This window comes from Leucopleurus acutus (assembly GCF_964270905.1).
Source record: "Leucopleurus acutus genome assembly, chromosome: 17".
In the NCBI taxonomy this organism is placed as follows: domain Eukaryota; kingdom Metazoa; phylum Chordata; class Mammalia; order Artiodactyla; family Delphinidae; genus Leucopleurus; species Leucopleurus acutus.
Genome location: NC_139159.1, coordinates 65,962,154 through 65,979,813, shown reverse-complemented (window position 1 = coordinate 65,979,813; position 17,660 = coordinate 65,962,154). Strand labels below are relative to the sequence as shown.

The window sequence follows — 17,660 nt, the reverse complement described above, 5'->3', positions numbered from 1 at the left end:
CTAGGCCCTGACATGGATAATGTGGAGATCAGCTTTGGAATTCCAGGAAGGCATCTAGAAATTTAGAAATTAATTTCTTTGACCAATTAAATTTACTGAAAAAGCGGCCAAAATATTTTTAAAAATGTTCACCCTCACTATTTTCAGCCATCAGAAAAGGAAACGGGGACTCTGCTGGTGGGTGTACACACTGATCTCTCAGAAAGGCAATTTGGAAAAATTTACCAAAAATCACAAATTCCACTCCGAAAAACTTATACTAAGGAATAATCAGTGATGTACCAGGAATATTCATTAAAGTTTTATTTTTAGTAAGGAAAAATTGAACTCATATGTCCAACAATGAGGGACTGATTTAACAAATTGTGGTTCATTTGTATCATGCAGTTATTAAAATGATGATATATGATATAAAAATCATTTTATATCATAGATCATTAAGTTACATCACATTGTTAAGTGAAAAGCAGGCTATAAATTAATATAATATATACACACATCACACATATAAACACACGTACACAAACATACACACACATATGACACCAATTCTGAAAATATTTTAAACATAATGTTTAAAAATATTAACAGTGGTTACCTATAGACAGAAACAATGTTAGAATTTTTCCCACTCTTTTTTGCATTTTCCACATTTTCCAGATTTTCTGCCATGGGAAAAGGTATTTTTTTTCTGGGAGTCTGTACTTAGTCATTTTCACTGTGTCTTATTTTCATAAGTTTTGCTCTTTCTTCATTTTTGATCCCAAATAAAAAGAATAGCTCAACAGTGGTGGCTCTAGGGCAGGGGTAAGGGAACATGGCTAACTGTGTGAATTTTCTTGCCAATATTTTCTAAATCAGGGGCCATCCAATAAATCATGCTATTGGAACACATGAGAAAAACCACTGGCAATGTCTTACTTAAGACTTATTAATTTAAATAGGCCTAACAACAAAGACATTTACCAAGAAGTAAAGAAATATCTTTTTCTATTTATTGGAATAATTAAATAACCAAGAGTAAAATTTGTAAACATATATAAAAATATTAAAAAATTAAAATATAGTAAAACTATAAAATAAGTATACAATTATAAATACATTAACTGAGCAACCTCAAAACTATATAAATATAGGATATTTATGAAATTCTTTAGAGATGTAACATCTATTCTTTGAATAAAGTTTGAAATTTGTTTGTAATTTTCAAACTATGGAAGGAAAAAGTAAATAATAGCTCTGTCCAATTTATAATTATCCAAAGAGAATGATTTTGTGCTATTTCTTGCTTGTCTTTTCTAATACCCATTCAATCACCTAGGGAGAGAAAAAAATATGATTATGGTACATTTCTATTGGAAACACAAGTGATAGAAAAAGATATTGTTAAAATTTCAAAAGAGTATGGTAGAAAATTTAAAGCAAAAAATAACCTGTCAAAATCTTAAAATATATATTATCTTGAAAATACATTTTACTAGCAGTTACCAGTGGGGACAGGGAAAGGGGAAGGGGCAATATAGGAGTATGAGATTAAGAAGTACAAACTATTATGTATAAAATAAGCTACAAGGGTATATTGTACAACACAGGGAATAGAGCCAAGATTTTATAGTAATTAAAAATGGAGTATAACCTTTAAAAATTGTGAATCACTATATTGTACACCTGTAACTTACATAATATTATACATCAACTATACTTCTATTAAAAAAAAAAACTAAGGAAATGATTATCACACACACACAAAAATCAGTAGAGCGGTTACCTCCAGAGGTGATGCAGTGGGATATGGTGGGGAAGGGATTCTTTGGGGGTTTCCAAGGTCCCCACAATATTTTATTTCCCAGGTTGCACAGTGAGTGATCCCAAGGATATTCTCTTTTAAAATTATGTTTTTAAATTGTATGTGTTAGGGAGGGTGGGAGGGAGGGAGACGCAAGAGGGAAGAGATATGGGAACACATGTGTATGTATAACAGATTCACTTTGTTATAAAGCAGAAACTAACACACCATTGTAAAGCAATTATACCCCAATAAAGATGTTAAAAAAATAAATAAAAATAAATTGTATGTGTTTCTTTGCATATGTGTATACATATTACATGTTAGATCATGAATTTTTAAATGGAAAAAAAAACCCACATTTTATTTTCTTGCTCAAGAACACTTTTTGCTGAACTTCCGCTGCGGAATACAGTAGTGTTCTCGCTGGACAAGATGTTCTCACTGCACAAGCAGTGTTCTCACTGGACTCTATTTTCTCACCTTTATTTGAAAAATGTACTTTCAAAGCATCACTAAAAAGAAATTAACTAAACTGAAAATAGCTAATAGAAATGGATTAATTTTTCCAGCTCTTTGGATTTTTTTTTTGTTTCTTTCTTAACATCAGTTTAGAAGCTCTTTTGTTAACAGAGAAATCTCTTAAATACTACTAAAGATTCTGCTTGCATAAGTCTATTATTAACTATTTTAAAGAGTGGTCATAGGGACAAAGTTGAAAAGACCACTCACTAATTCTTACTGCATATATTACAGCATCATAGGTACTAACCTGCAATAAAATAGCAATTTAATTGAATGTCGTTTCTTGGGAATAATTTATTTACCTGTACAACATTGTTGCTTGCTGTTTTCTTCATTTCTTCAAATAGACCCCTTGAAGTTTTAAGATCCTAAACATAATAAAATACAGCAGCTTAAATCTGCACATTAAATTACAGAGAACAAGTCATTATTAAAAACTTGAGATGATCCTAATTCTGTAAGTATCAACATGAAGAGGGAGATACTACAAAAAAATCAAAGTAACAGATTATAATTTAGTTCCTGTCAAAGTACTCTAACCAAAATACATCCATATATACATAAATCCATGCCACTCTAATCTCAAATACTCAATGGCACTGACCAAACCTAAGCCCCATCCTCAACTATGAGTAGCCACATTAACTTCATTACTCAGGAAATGAATATACAGTTCATATTTATTTTTCAGATAAAATAACTTTTTTTCTCTCTCTTCTTTTTGGCTATTTCATTCCACCACAAAGAGGGAATGACATAGGAAATAAAACTGAAATCTCTGACTTGTAAAAAGGTAATGACTATATCAAATTATATTATAAAAATTTTAAAACCCAATTGTATTTAAAAAAAAAAGTAATCCTCCACTGCACTTCCAAGCTATGTTCCATTGAAGTAGTCACTTTGAATTCTTTAAGCTCTTTCTCTTATTTATACCTTCATGTTACTAAATAATAAGCTTATACTTTATTTCGTGATTTAACAGTTCTAGACAGTGATTGCTGTTATCCCAGATTCAGGTCTCTGAATCCTCCCACCTCCCTTCTCTTCCTCTCAGTAACAGCTGCACCACAAATTTTTGATTAGTAAATAGTCAATGTTTGCATTTTATACCTAAGCAAATATAGTTCAATCCTGAGCTAAGTAATGTATAACGGTTATAATTTCTCTTTTATCTGTTTTGTTTATCCTGTAGTTGAACTACGTTTGCTTAGTTTTCCACGTGTATAATCCTACCCCCACCCCACAATGCTGTGAAAGACTGATTAAATGTACAGCAAAGTTCTTCAAACACTCAGGGATCCTGGATAATCTCGCACTTCAGCTTTTCGTTTTTGCTTTGTTTTCTTAATTGTATTTTTTTAAACTGGAGATCCTCCTCCCATAGCCTGCTCCAATTTGGTCCAATTGCTCCCTCAGCCTGGTCCCATTGGGACTTATCTTCCCCAGTCTAGGTTAGTTTTTCTTTTATTTCTTGATTCAGTCCCTTGTTCTATTGAATTTCATCTTCTCACAGATTTGTCAAAAGGGTAAAAAAATGACAGAATTTTTCAGACCTTCCATGACTGAAAGTATCTGTACTGAATTTTCATACCTGACTGACTTCTAGACCAGGTATAAAATACTAGGTAAATCACTTTCCTTCAGAATTTGAAGATACTGTTCTACCTTCTTCTGGCACACAGAAAAATCCAATGCCACTCTTATTGATTCTTTGTATGTAAACTACTTTCTCTCCTGTGAAGCTTTTAGGAAATACTCTCTCTGTCCCAGGAGATGTGACATTCCACAGTGATGTGGCTTGTAGAACTGTCATCCACTAGGCTGGACAAGCTGTGTGCCCTTTCCAGCAGGAGGAGTGCATCCTTCAGGTCTAGAAAACTTTCTGTTATATTTTTGAGTTTTCTCTCCTCTAGTCTCTATTTTTGAAACTCCTATTATTAGCATATTGGATCTTTTGGATTAATTCCCCCATTTTCTTATCCTGTGTTTAATGTTTTTATCCTTAATTTTGTCATTAATACTAATTTCTGGTAAATTTCTTAATCTCAACTGTTCAGCCTTTCTATTGTACTGATTTTATCATATTTCTAATTTTAAGGAGCTTTCATGTTCTATAGTTTTTGGAAACAGCATCCCATTCCGGTTTTGTGCACCCAATTATCTTCTCTCTGAGACAATATAGTTTTTTATGAAGTTTTCTTCAGCTTTCTGCTCCTTCATAGTTCCCTTTGTTCCTTCATGTTTTGGCATCTGCTGTATTAGAAGCTTCTCTCAAAAGTATGCTAACTCTTGGCTGTCCAGTCATATTTTAAAATGAGATAGTAAAAATCTTACTGGAAGCTCTGTCTGTACAGAGCTTGTTCATTGGTATCTTTACAAGGTAGGGGAATAAGGGGCCAGTTGGACTTTTTACCGTGGCCTCCAATTCTTTTTTCTCCAGAGACTATTTCCTGCATTGTCACAGGGGTGGGGTGGGGGTGGTGAGGATAAAACTATGTATAATATACTTATCTGTAGTTAACATTGCGGGGGAAAAGCGTGCAGAGCAAACTGAAGGCTCCCCAGTTCACTCTGTAGATCTCTATTTAACTCCTCTTTTTTTTCACCTGGCACCTTGCCCCTGCTTTCCATGATACTTGGTGTCTCCAAGACCTGAGCAGGTCAGAGACCGTGTCTGTTGAACTGGCTTGCCTCTCACAGGTGTCCCCAGGCAGACATTTAGGCTGTCACTTCTTCTACTCTGTTATACCACGCTTCCATGTGTTTTTTTTGGTTCAACAATGTATGAAAACATTTCTACATTTCTCCTTTCCTCTTTTCTTAGTTTTTGTACTTTCAATACTGTGTTTCTTGAGAGATTTTAGAAGGGAAGGGAATCGAATGCATGCGGTCCATCTGCAGTTTTAATCAGGAACCCATATAAAATTGTGATTCAAGTCAGAAACTCTGAAAACTGGAACTAATCTAACACCATCTAAGTTTTACAAAATTGTCATCTGAATGGCCGATCTGTCCAATGTCTTACAACAAGCAGATAATGGATCCAAAATTAGAAGCTGGGTGCTTCGATACTCCCTCCAGTAGTTTCACTATATACTAAAATTACTTGAATAAGTTGAATAAAGTAAGTGGAAGCTTATTATCAACTTAAGTCAAAGGCTTGTTAGGGAAACACTGAGGATACCAGTTAAAGTGTAGTTTTCTACATCTGAGAACTAAAATCAAATAAATCAAATATAAACTTTTTGACTCCAATTTTTCTACCTCCATTAAAAAAAAATTGGCAATAAGCTATCAGTGTAAAAAATACTCAGTCAATATTATCTTGTGTCAAATAGGAACATTAGAACTTGACCTCGATTTTGCCATCAGTAGAGAAGACACTGTACCTTTAGATAGAACTTCGAGATCTCAAAGAGACGTTGGCTGCAAGCCGTGAAACATTCGTGAGCCTCAGTAATCCTGTGTTTCTTCAGGGTTTCAGTAACTACTTCTTTCAATATCTTGAACAGAACATAGTATACAACAAATATGTCTTGGAAAAGGTACAAACATATTATTTCAGCTTTAGAGTTAAGTTCTGTGAATCACAGAACCATGTAGCTATGCTAAAGATAGATAAGCTCATTAAGACAAAAGCATCTAGAAGAAAGGAGATCTGAAACAGTGACACGATCACACGTGTCACAGGCTATCTGTCAGGAAGAAAGGACCAGAGTATCTGAAGAGAGGAATTCATATCCTGAGTTCTGAATCAAAATCTGAGTGTAAAAGGTACACACAGCAGGGATATACAGGTGTGTACTTATTTTTTATTATGGAAAATGTCAAACACTATAGAGAGAATATTTGTAACAAATCCTCATCTCGATGTATCTACTACCAGTTTCAAGAAGGATCAATTTGTGGCTCTTTCTGTTTCACTTATACGCCCCCACTCACTTTTCCATTATCCTTCTTGCACTGAATTTTTTTTTTCCTCCATTTTTTTTGGCCATACCACACAGCTTGCAGGATCTCAGTTCCTGGACCAGGGATTGAATCCGGGCAAGGCAGTGAAAGCCCAGAATCCTAACCACTAGGCCACCAGGGAACTCCCCTGAATTATTTTAAAGTAAATTAAAGATACCATTTCATTTCGTTCATAAAATTTTTAGACAAACGTTTAAAACGAATCAAATGAAGAAATTTCTTCCCGTGCAGAACTAAGAGAGTCAGGAAGTAAATCTTTACCCTTGTGTGTTTCTGTGATCTTGATTCCTTACTGGGCCTCGATGTTTTTGATTCAGGCACACTTTTTTGACCTGAACTGGCATTTGTAGTGACTTTGGGAGTTTCACTGCTAAGAACTGGAAGAGATGGACAAGTCACCGGTAATGATCTCTCTGCCCGTGGCTTTCTGGATGTCACTGCATGATGATGATGATTAGTAATGCCACTTCTCTGAGAAAGAAGAGAATCTGAACTTTCAGATTTCACAAGTCTAATGCGGGGGAAAATATAATGCAGATGAAGTGAATCAACAATGAAGTCCATTTTCTGTCTTAAATGTTACAACCATAACCATTGACATATAAACCCAAGAAAAGCAAACACAATTTCTTGCTACTACTGCCTTAAATAAGCAGTCAACATCATATTATACAGTTGCTCCCTTAGTTCTTCAAATGAGTGACTAGAACACAGAAGGCAATGAATAACATTCTAGGATTTCAGCTAGTATTAAAAGCTAATAGGAAAAACTAGCAACATTACTGTCACCCTCCCCATTAATTTACAATTTCTCACAGAAATCAGGGATGGCACTCCAGGCAATGCTATTTATAGATCCAGTACTCATCTGCCAAGTACTTATACTTTTCTATTAAGATAATTTTGATGAAGAAACCATAATAATCATGCTTGTTGTAGCTATGCAACTACCTGAGCAAAATAAATAACAGTGTTAAAACAAACAGAAATAAAAGTAGCTCTTGTTTCAATCTTTCTAGAATGTTTAAATTTCCTGTTACAAGATAGGGTCTCATATTTTTCAATTCTGTTAACCTAGAGGCCACAGTGTACTTTCTTGTCTGGAACACATATCTATCAGTCACAGTCAGAAATAAAAAATATTATTACAAAATACAGTATCCTAAATGTCAATGGATTTGCTTTTTAGCTTTATCGCATGTAAATAGTACCATGAACTTGTAAAGTCCTCATGAAAATAATTTAGTTATTCCCCATCAGGGAAAAAGGATTCTAATAATTTTCACTGTTTAAAAGAAGATTTGAAAGTTTCACTTTAAGATATTTGATACTTTTTGAAAGATTTACATATAATAAGAATTTAAGGTTTGTTTTAGGTGCCAAAGACCTAAATTTGACAAAGGTTCTAAAGATATATAAATTCAATAGAAATTAGAGTGTTTATCTCATAAGCTTCTAATTTCTGTTCAGGTATTTGGATATTTTATTTAGCTAGCAAATAAATTAGCTAGAAAGATCTCATTTTTCATATATTATTATGTAGGCTTTAAAGCTATATTTTATATGAAACAAGTTGTTTTAAAACGGTACCTCATGGGAATTTCCTGGTGGTCCATTGGTTAGGACTCCTCGCTTTCACTGCCATAGCCCAGGTTCAACCAAAAATGGTACCTCATGAAACCCCTTGTTTAAGGGGCCAGTGTAGGTAGGAAACAGTGAGAAGAGAGCTAACAGAAAAACTGCATCCCTAAACATCCCCTTCAACAGAGCAGCTCAGCTGCTTAATCTATTGGATAAGATCGCCAGTGTTCCATGGCTTAAAAGCTTTACAACCCATCGTGCTGATGGGCTGTATATTATAAAGCAAGAAACAATGTGTTTTTTCCAAGTCATTTCCTTGTATAACTTATAAGCATAATCATCAACTGCTCACAATACAAACACAATTCCTGTATGAATGAATTACATTAAAATCTGCACAGAAAGCAGCTTAAAAATCTGAAAGATTAATTCAATTACCCTCGGCCTAAAATACTTTCTGTCAAGATACTATCTTTATGTACTTAATATACCACCTTTTGGGGGGATAAAGGCAGTTCAGATCTTTTGATCTCCTTTTTCCTCGGGAGACTTCAGTCCGGAGTTCACTTTGTAAAGCTTCTCCATCAGGGATACTTCCGGGCTCTGACAAAACTGCTGGAGACGGAAGAGGGCTCAGTACGGTAGGTACTGGAAAACTTTCTCTGGTGCATGTAGTTTGAGTTTCATAACGAATAAGACGAGACTGAAGTTCTGAAAATCCCCCATCTCTTTCTAATGCTTTTCGGTCATCCAAGCAATATCTAAACAAGAGAAAGATCTTTAAAATCAAAGACTCCAAGGCAGCCATGGGCTTTTCCCTGCCAATTAGGGAAAAGCAAAACATGTGCTTAAAAAGTTCTTACTAAACTTCCTAATAATTGTTGGAAGGTTGAGTGAACGGCCAACTTCCCTCACAAGTTCAGTTTTTTCCAGCCTGCTACACAACATGGCAAAAGATTAAAAAAAATTGAAGTACAATCTGATTCCTCTTTGACTGTTTCTGGGCAACAGATTAAGTTAATCCTCTGGCTTATTTTCAAAATAATACAGTTGCTGTTTTGATACTTTTTAAATCTCTACCAACCTCTGATACTTCAGCATGGCTGATATGTAATGACATGAAATGCTAACTTCTGTTAGAAAGAACAAGTTTATTTTCAACACAAAGATTAACAGGGTATAAAGGCATTCTAAACTGGCTCACCAAACACAGCTCAGAACATTTTGAAGTTTCCCTTTGAAACTCATTTCCACCTTACTGACTGATTGACAAATTTTCCTTCAAACACTTCAGCTGTGTGTGCATTTGGTTTCTAGCTAAATCTGATTTAACATCAATGAGATGTTTGCTCAGTGATTTAACATCAATGAGATGTTTGCTCAGTGAATGCTTCTGGACTTAAAGAAATCCCATCTTAGGAACTTCCCTGGTGGTCCAGTAGTAAAGAATCCGCCTTACAATGCAGGGGATGCAGGTTCTATCCCTGGTAAGGGAACTAAGATCCCACGTGCTGCAGGGCAACTAAGCCCGCGAGCCACAACTATTGAGCTCGCACCTCAACTAGAGAGCCCGCGTGTCGCAAACTACAGAGCCCACGCACCCTAGAGCCTGCACGCAGCAACTAGGGAGAAGGCCGTGCGCCGCAACAAAGAGCCTGCGCTGCAAGGGAAGATCCCGCGTGCCTCAATGGAGATCCCGCGTGCCACAACTAAGACCTAACGCAGCCAAAAAATAAATTAAAATAATAAATAAATAAATGCTTTGATAAGGCTTAGAAAAACAAAGAAATCCCATGTTGTTAAGTACAACAAATAAGCGTATCAAGAAAATCACCAATGAGATGTGTGACCTTGGAATACCCTTCACATTCTCCCCTTCTACATCAAGGAAACAGTTTCACATATACAATGACAGGACTTTAAACATTAAAACCTTTTTCTGTTATCTGTCCTCTTTACTTGTAAAATTCTAAGAAGTTCCTTAGAGTCAGAACTTTGGGTCTCTAAGCTTTTAGTTCAACACTCAAGGAGTGTATCATTACCCCGACCTGATTGCCTGACGGAGGTTTTCTCTTTCTCTTGTGACACATATTTGATTTCTAAGAGTACAGACTAGAGAGCCAGACTCCCTGGATTTAAATCCAGCTCTACCACTGTGTGAACATGTGTGAACTACTTAATTTTATCTATGCTACTGCTGCCTCTTCTGCAAGATGAGATTCGTAGCCGTTATCTCAAAGAGCTATGGTGAGGATCATGAATGGGTACACGTACGCACTCAGAAACAGTGCCTGGACCATGCAAGCAAAGCTGTCAGTAAATGTATGCTGCTGCTCTTATCATCACCATCATCATCATCAGTGGTTTCATTTTCTACCACAGCAAATCTTATGCTATGCTGATGATATGTAGCTCAGCCAGGATTCAGACCCAGGTTGGTGACTTCAGAGTCTGACTTTAACCAATTTCGTATGCTATCTCTCACGTAAAGTGTAAGGGTCATCTTACTTAGGGGTCAACCCACGGCTGAACATTAGAATCATCTGAAGAGTTTTTATGAAATACTGATGCCCAGAGTTTCTGATTTAATTGGTCTGGGGTTGGAATCAGTCTTGGACATTTTTTTAGAAAGCTACCTAGGTGATTCTAAAGTGCAGCTAGGACTGAAAAATCTCTGATATAAACCAACAGTTTAATTTAACAGGTGGGAAAAATGAGCTCCTAAGTTATACTGTTAACTGGTGGCAGAAGAGTGACTAGAACCTAGGTCTCTCAATTCTCTAACATTCTTTCTCTAGTCTGTTGTTTAATAAAACACATTTCATTAAAAATCAGCCCCAACCCTAAGGATTACTGATGAGTCCTATTTCTATCCTGGGCGATTGACAGAATCTAGAAAACCACTAAGAACCATGAATGTTAAGGAAAAGTTCTAGGAGAGAGGAAATGGAATTCCTGATTGGCTTACAGGAAATTTTTCAGAGAAAAATAATGCATAGTTTGACTCCAGATGCATACTTTTTTCTACTCTAAGATTTTGATTCTAAGATGCAGATTTTTTCCTTCCAGTTTTAACATCTCTTAATCACAGCTGTTCATAATGTCATGCCTCCAACTGAATTATGTGCACTGTGCATATTGACTTCAATTGTCATATAAAATGTCTTCAAAGTGATTTTACTATGATTTGGCATCAAAACAAAAAGTGACTTTGTAAATAAGAAAGGAACAGAAACAGAGTAGCAGGGTGCGTATGTGATAATAGTGAAGAAAAATATTCACTGTTGGATGAATGAGTAAACTTCCACATTTTCTTGCAAAACAATAACCAAATGCTTTATGTGTCCAAAGAAAGAAAAATACCTATCAGAAGATGAAGCTATCATTGTCCTATAACTACAAAATAGGCAAGATACTGCCTAGCACACACCAAGCAATGCCGATGAAAGCCAGAAAAACTGCCAAATCTCTTGGAATACATGAAAGAAAGTTCAGAGCAACAGGAGGCTGGTGTGGCCAACTGACTCTCAGTTTGACAGTGGAATTCAATTTGTTGTTAAAGAAAATGGTGCATCTTACAATCAATGGTATCTTACACTCCAGGATAGGAGAGAGAAGTGAAAAACAAGTCAACTGTGGATAGATTTCATTTTGGCTTAAGTAAACATTGATCTGTACTTGAGCAGTTTATATATTTCTTCCAAATATTTCTTATGTTTGAGTAGAGGAAAAGCTCAAGGATTCCAAAGGCTCACGGCAATGTAAGAAGAGAGAACTTTCTTTGCAGTGTCATATCTACTTTGAAATTTCACTTGAACTTTGCTTCGAGTAGAAACATAATCTACATGCAATGTGAATAGGCCCTCACACTATAAACCCAAATCCTGAAAAAAAGCATGTTTCTGGACTCACTGTGCTCACCTCCTGCAACTTTCTTAGTTTGACCTCAATGGCCCCAGATTAAATTTACAGCAAGGAAAATGGAGTCACAAATTTGTTTATTTGCTTATAAGGGCAGGCAACTTTCACTTTTTAAAGTCCTCAAATTCTTATTTCAACTGTTTTTTTCATACTCAGACAGACAGAAGTTCAATGCTGTTGCATGTATACATACATTGTTCCTTGTTATTACTGAGTAGTGCTGCTTTAATACCAGTTAATTTATCTATTCTCCCATTGATGTACACCTAAGGCTATTTCCAGGTTGCGGGTATTATGAATAAAACTGCTCTGTGGGTTCTTTTACCAGTCTTTTCGTGGTGTTAGGTTTTCATTTCTCTTAGGAAAATGACTATTAGAAATGCTGAGCCAGGGAGTCTGAGTATGTTCAGTTTTATAAGAACCTGCCAGATCCTTTTCTGAAGTAGATAAATCACGTTATACTTCCACCAAAAATGTTCCAGGGTTCTGATTGTTCCATAGGCTTGTCAACACTCATCGGTCTTTTATTTTAACCATTCTGGTGGCTGCACAGTATTTTATTTTATGGATGCACTATAATTTATTTAACCAACCTCCTACAGTTAGACATTATTTCCAATGTTTCTTATTTTAAATAACACTGTGAAAAATACCCTTGCCTAATAACTTTCCATGTAAACGCTAATTTTATCATTAAGTGAAGTTAATCTATCTGATATTATAAACAACTGCATGGCTTTTGGTAGATTACCAAGCAGCCCCCCAGACAGGTTGTAACAATTTATATTCCAAGCTGGCTTATTCATGTCCCTTTACCTCCACCATGATTTTATGGGTGAAAAGGATTCTCACTGTTGTTTCAATTTACATTCTTAATGTAAATTTAAAAAGCTGACTGGTGAAGAAAACAACTCGTCACGTGTATTGGCCATATTTATTTCCTGTTTCAAAAACAAATGGTTTAAGATGTTGCAAACTCTTCCATAGGGGCCTTTATCTCATTTTCTTATTGATTTGTAAGCATTACGAAGAAAATTTACCTTCTCATTTATGTCAAAAAATATTTTCCTCAGTTTAATCCACACTTTTAATCTTGTTTCTGTTGATAACTGACATTACTGTTTTAAAAATTAGGACAAATCTATCACTCTTTTTTGATTTCTTCCTCTGCTAGAACAGATTTTCCCCTACATTTTATGCTAGTTCTTTACTTTCACAGTTTTCCCACTTTTAATTCTTAATACATCTGCGATTTATTTTGATATTCGGCGTGAACAAAGAATCATTTCAAACAGATTTATTTTTATTTGAATACTTAATCAACATTCTCACTACTATCTACGGAACATTTTTCTTTTGCCCTCTGATTTGAAATTCTTTTTCTATCAGATCAAATTATCATGTATTCTTGCTTTTTCCTTGGAATTTCTACTTAGGTCCAGCCCCACACTGTAATTACAATAGCTTTACAATAAAATTTTCTAGTAATATGATACAATTTATCTCATTCTTTAAACGAGAGGAGACTTCTTACCAGATAAATTATAGAATTATTTCATCAAAAGGTTCAAAATTGACAAAACTGTATTAAATGTTTGCATTGATGTCAGGAGAATTAACACCTTTATAACACAGGATCTTCCCATAGAGAAACAAGGCATGTTTCCCCTAAGTAATCAACATTGCTTTTATGTCCCCAAATACATATTATTTGTAAATTTTCCCATTCTACATTTCTTACAAGAATACTTCTGATATTTATGATTTTATCTATTTTGAATGGGATCATTTTCATCCTGTTAAAAACTGGACATGGCTAGTTTAAAGGAAAACTTGTGTCTTTTATATGTATTTTATAACTGGCTACCTTACCAAATTCTACTACTTGTAAGTCTTTCAGGTCTCTTCTCTGCAAAATAAAAAGCAAATACAAAAAAACCTTTTGGTATCCGTTTTACTACATGTAACTCTTTTAAACTCTTTAGTTTTCCTTATTTTAACTGATTGGCTAGAACATATAGAAAAATGATTAAAAAGAAAAAATTGGTCAGAGCAGGTATCTTTTTCTTGCCCCTGACTTTAACGGAGAGTTTAATTTTGATGCTCAAAAATAACCAAAAATTTTTGCTTCTAGTATCAAATTTGACATAACTTTACATATTCTTTAAATAAAATAAATCTTATTTGAGCATAACAAGAAACCTAACCATTCCTAGAATGACCTGTTGTCACTAAGGTCTTGAAAATTTAACCTAAAATACATTATCTCTATCATTCCATTTCTTGTCCTGGTGAAAATGGTAGATGTGCACATGACCTCCGGAACTCCTAATACCTCTAAGCAAAAGAATCCTTGGAAATTTCATTCATCTGGTCAATTAGAATTCCATAAAAATGTACACATAATTAACATGTTGCAAATGAGAATGCATTTTATCTAACAGTTTCTGAGCAATTACAATGACCAGGGAATATTAATGTGACCAGTAGTATAAATACACATTTACAATGTAGGGACTAAAATAATTTTGACTAAAATATCTAGTAACTAATAATAGGATGTTTAAATGTAAAACTGATTAATCATCAAATAACTTTTTTCCAACAGAAGACAAATTATTTGTGTATGTACTGCTTAGTTTTTTGAGGTTTTTTTGACATACTTTCTCTTTGCTTCTCTGTCCCAATTTATATCATTTTATTACAGTCACTCTTCACACTCACCTAAGATAAGCTACATCAACAACACACAGAAGAGTAAAGTGAAAATAAAAAACTCACTCAATTCCATGATAATGACATACTGAGGCTTTTTCAAAAGGTAAACCCTGAAGTTTCCGAGGACTAAGTTCTGGCGTCAGGACAAAAGTCTTTTCCCTGAAACAAAAAGTTTTTCATTTGTATTTAAAGTTTATTTAGTGATGAAGAGAAAGTTCAAGAAACTGTCTAAAGAAAGAAATCTGACTTCCTTCTCTATAACTGGATCTCATATGGGACAAAGAAGGAAGTGAAGTGAGGTTAAGCCTATGGGTTTCGTCACTTACATTTTCTGTGTCCCAAGTTTCGGAAGTTACCATGCTACTTGCTTCACAAAACTATTCTGAGAAATGGTTAAATCAAGAATAGAAAATGGTTTCGGGTGGAAGTTCAAGAAACAGCATTATTCCTGAAGAATATTTTTTTCTTGGTGTCGGAAAATGTTTATGAATTTAGCTAAATTCTTTTTTCTAGGGGAATAAAGTCAAACTCCAATCTTTAGTGACAAAAGAAGTATTTACTTCCTCCTATAACCACATGGGGAATGCAGATTTTTCTTTGCCTGGGAATGAAGTCATTTTGACACCTACTTTAAGAATCAGTGACCTTTTAAATATCAGAGGATAAAAAGACGAACTGCTGATTTCAGTTCTTCTTCTGAAGTAAGTTTCCAATCAGCAGGTATGTTGGAACTAATCATGTGGTGAGCTTACATAAAATATTCATGTTCTACCCCTCCACACCTAGACCTGCAGGGGTACATCAAAATCTCAGGAAGAAGCCTGCTGTAATTAGGTTAAACTCTCCTAGTTGTTCTAATAAGTGCTCTCCTTCTCTTCCTGAGTTGGGAGGTACTGTTCTAATGAACTGAATCATGTTCCTAGAGTTCAGAACAGGTTAGATGGGAATGGGAGAATTATACAAGTGGTCTTTACACAGTTAAGAGGCAGAATGAAATACCAGGGGCTTGAATTCAGAAGACTTAGAAATGGTATACATAAAAACAAGTAGATAGTAGAGTACCATGAATAAATTGGCTATCACATTTTCCCCCCTTGGCTTTAGTAATGAAAACTGCCCATATGCCACTGAAAATTAAAAATTATCTCTGAGTACTAAGATAAGCGCTTGAAATTATTACATTAAAATGTAAGACATATGCAAGTTAATGAATCCCAAAAACCAGAATTTATATTCAATGCATCCATTTAAACAGTTCTGAATAAATAACATGAATAAATTGCAATGATCCCAGTATTTTGATGACTAATTATTAAAGTGAATAATTTTGTAATATAGAACTATTTAGGTACCTAGCATTTCACTTCTTTCCTTTGCCATGTTGTCTTCCATTTCTTATTTTAATCTCTCTAAGCAGCTCTATCTATTTTTGTTTAATTTTACTCACACCTTGTTCTTTCTAAAGGTAACACTGTAATACATATGTATTTTGTCAATGTTTAATATTCCTCTGGTGTATATATAGGAGTCACTCCTGTACTTTGTTTAACTTAGTATTGCATTTCGGTGGTTCCTTGCATGGGTAGACATTTAATAAAAGTCTGCAGGTCCTTGATCCATTACCATGAAAGCTCATCCTTCAACTTTAATTTTAATAGAAGATATATTTGATAATGACACAGTTCTTTACTAACATCAAGGAATTATAGCAAACTTCCCTAAATAAATCACTGGTAAACTACAGAAAGAATTAATAGCATCTCCCCTAGACATTGCAGCTAGAAAGACATTCTGGTCAAAAAGAGTACAACCTACATAATCAGTTTTGGCAAACCCATCTGACTCTGCCAGTTCACGCTTAATGATTTGGAAGGACAGTAATCCAATAACTAAACAGATGAAAATGTGTACATAGTTCTTCCCTTTCTTGACTCCCACGAAAAAGACTATCAATCTCTCAAAGCTATGAGAAAAAGAAAATTACTCTAAAATCACACTATTTTTATGTCATTAAGATCATTAAGTCATTAAGACTCCAAATTATTAAGATCCTCATGTTTTCAAAGTTGCTCCCCATCTCTCTCTCTTTAGTGAACACACACATGAAGGCAATATGCTCTAACATTACTTTTGAGAGCTAACTATTTTCAAATAAATCCTTTCCAAAATTAACCCTTAAATTCAATATTTGCCAAAACAAGCTTTGAAAAAGTAATCAAAATGTTCTATAATTCTTAAGGTCCTTTGGAAGGTTCTCAGAATAATGGAATAGAAAAAAGAAATTGGGGTAGTGAACAAATTATTCAAATCTCACAAGTGTATGATGCCATAATTTTATCTGTAATTAAGTAAACTTCAGTAATATCCAGAATTAATTAGTAACTTAGTGGAAGTTTTCTTGGAAGTCAAATTAGTTGTAAATTATTCATGTAGACACTGAGTTCTTCCTTGGTAATGGTATAGCTTTGAAAGCATTTTTATTACACTTCCCCAATCTCTTCAGTTGAAAGGCTGTCCTTTTTGCTATTAGACATAACTGACAGTGTCACGGTAAGTAGTGGCAAAATCAAAACTAGAGAGTGATACAGAAAAGAGAATTTTTAAAAATATTTGCAAGTCAAATTACAATTTTTTCTTAAAAAGTATTGCCATCTGTATACAAAGTAGAAGCTGATTTCTAAGAGAAATATGCTGAGGTTGCTTTTATTATTCCTGTTTCCCTTATAGTCAATACTACAAAACAGTAGGACATTTGGCTAAGGTAAAATGTGAGGATTAAGGCCAATTGATAAATGCTGGGCTCAAACTTGTAGAATTTGTCAAAGTGTCACAGAGCATTAGTTAACTGGAGAAATGAGATGCAATGTGTTTTTTAAATGATTGCTTAAAAATTAGTTGAAATTGTAAGTTTATAACTTACCCTTTCTGAATCTGTAAAGGTTGAAGATCTCCTATTGGTAATCCATCTGAGGTAAAGAATTTCAGCAATTCTTTAGCATCCAATAATGTGACTGAATCCCGTGGACTCTCTTTGTGGCCCAGTAACTGTTCAGATGAACGAGGTAATGAACCAGTTCTGAGAAAAAAATGTCATGTAGATTTATTAAAAGTGGATTTGGGCTTCCCTGGTGGCGCAGTGGTTGAGAGTCCGCCT

At 34.6% G+C, this 17,660-nt stretch overlaps 1 protein-coding gene across 2 annotated transcripts in view; it reads right to left on the bottom strand.

Moving 5' to 3' along the window:
* Positions 1-1,241: 1,241 nt before the first annotated feature.
* Positions 1,242-17,660, bottom strand: part of MTBP (MDM2 binding protein) — a gene marked incomplete at its 5' end in the record, with an annotated part of 80,068 nt that continues 63,649 nt past the window's right edge. For both annotated transcript variants that reach the window (XM_082858483.1, XM_082858484.1), the window contains 7 exons: positions 1,242-1,317; positions 2,614-2,679; positions 5,704-5,817; positions 6,548-6,797; positions 8,362-8,628; positions 14,570-14,665; positions 17,427-17,582. In XM_082858483.1, the coding sequence (XP_082714609.1) occupies positions 1,279-1,317; positions 2,614-2,679; positions 5,704-5,817; positions 6,548-6,797; positions 8,362-8,628; positions 14,570-14,665; positions 17,427-17,582 (988 nt within the window). In that variant the 3' untranslated portion in view covers positions 1,242-1,278. The remainder of the gene's footprint in view (positions 1,318-2,613; positions 2,680-5,703; positions 5,818-6,547; positions 6,798-8,361; positions 8,629-14,569; positions 14,666-17,426; positions 17,583-17,660) is intronic.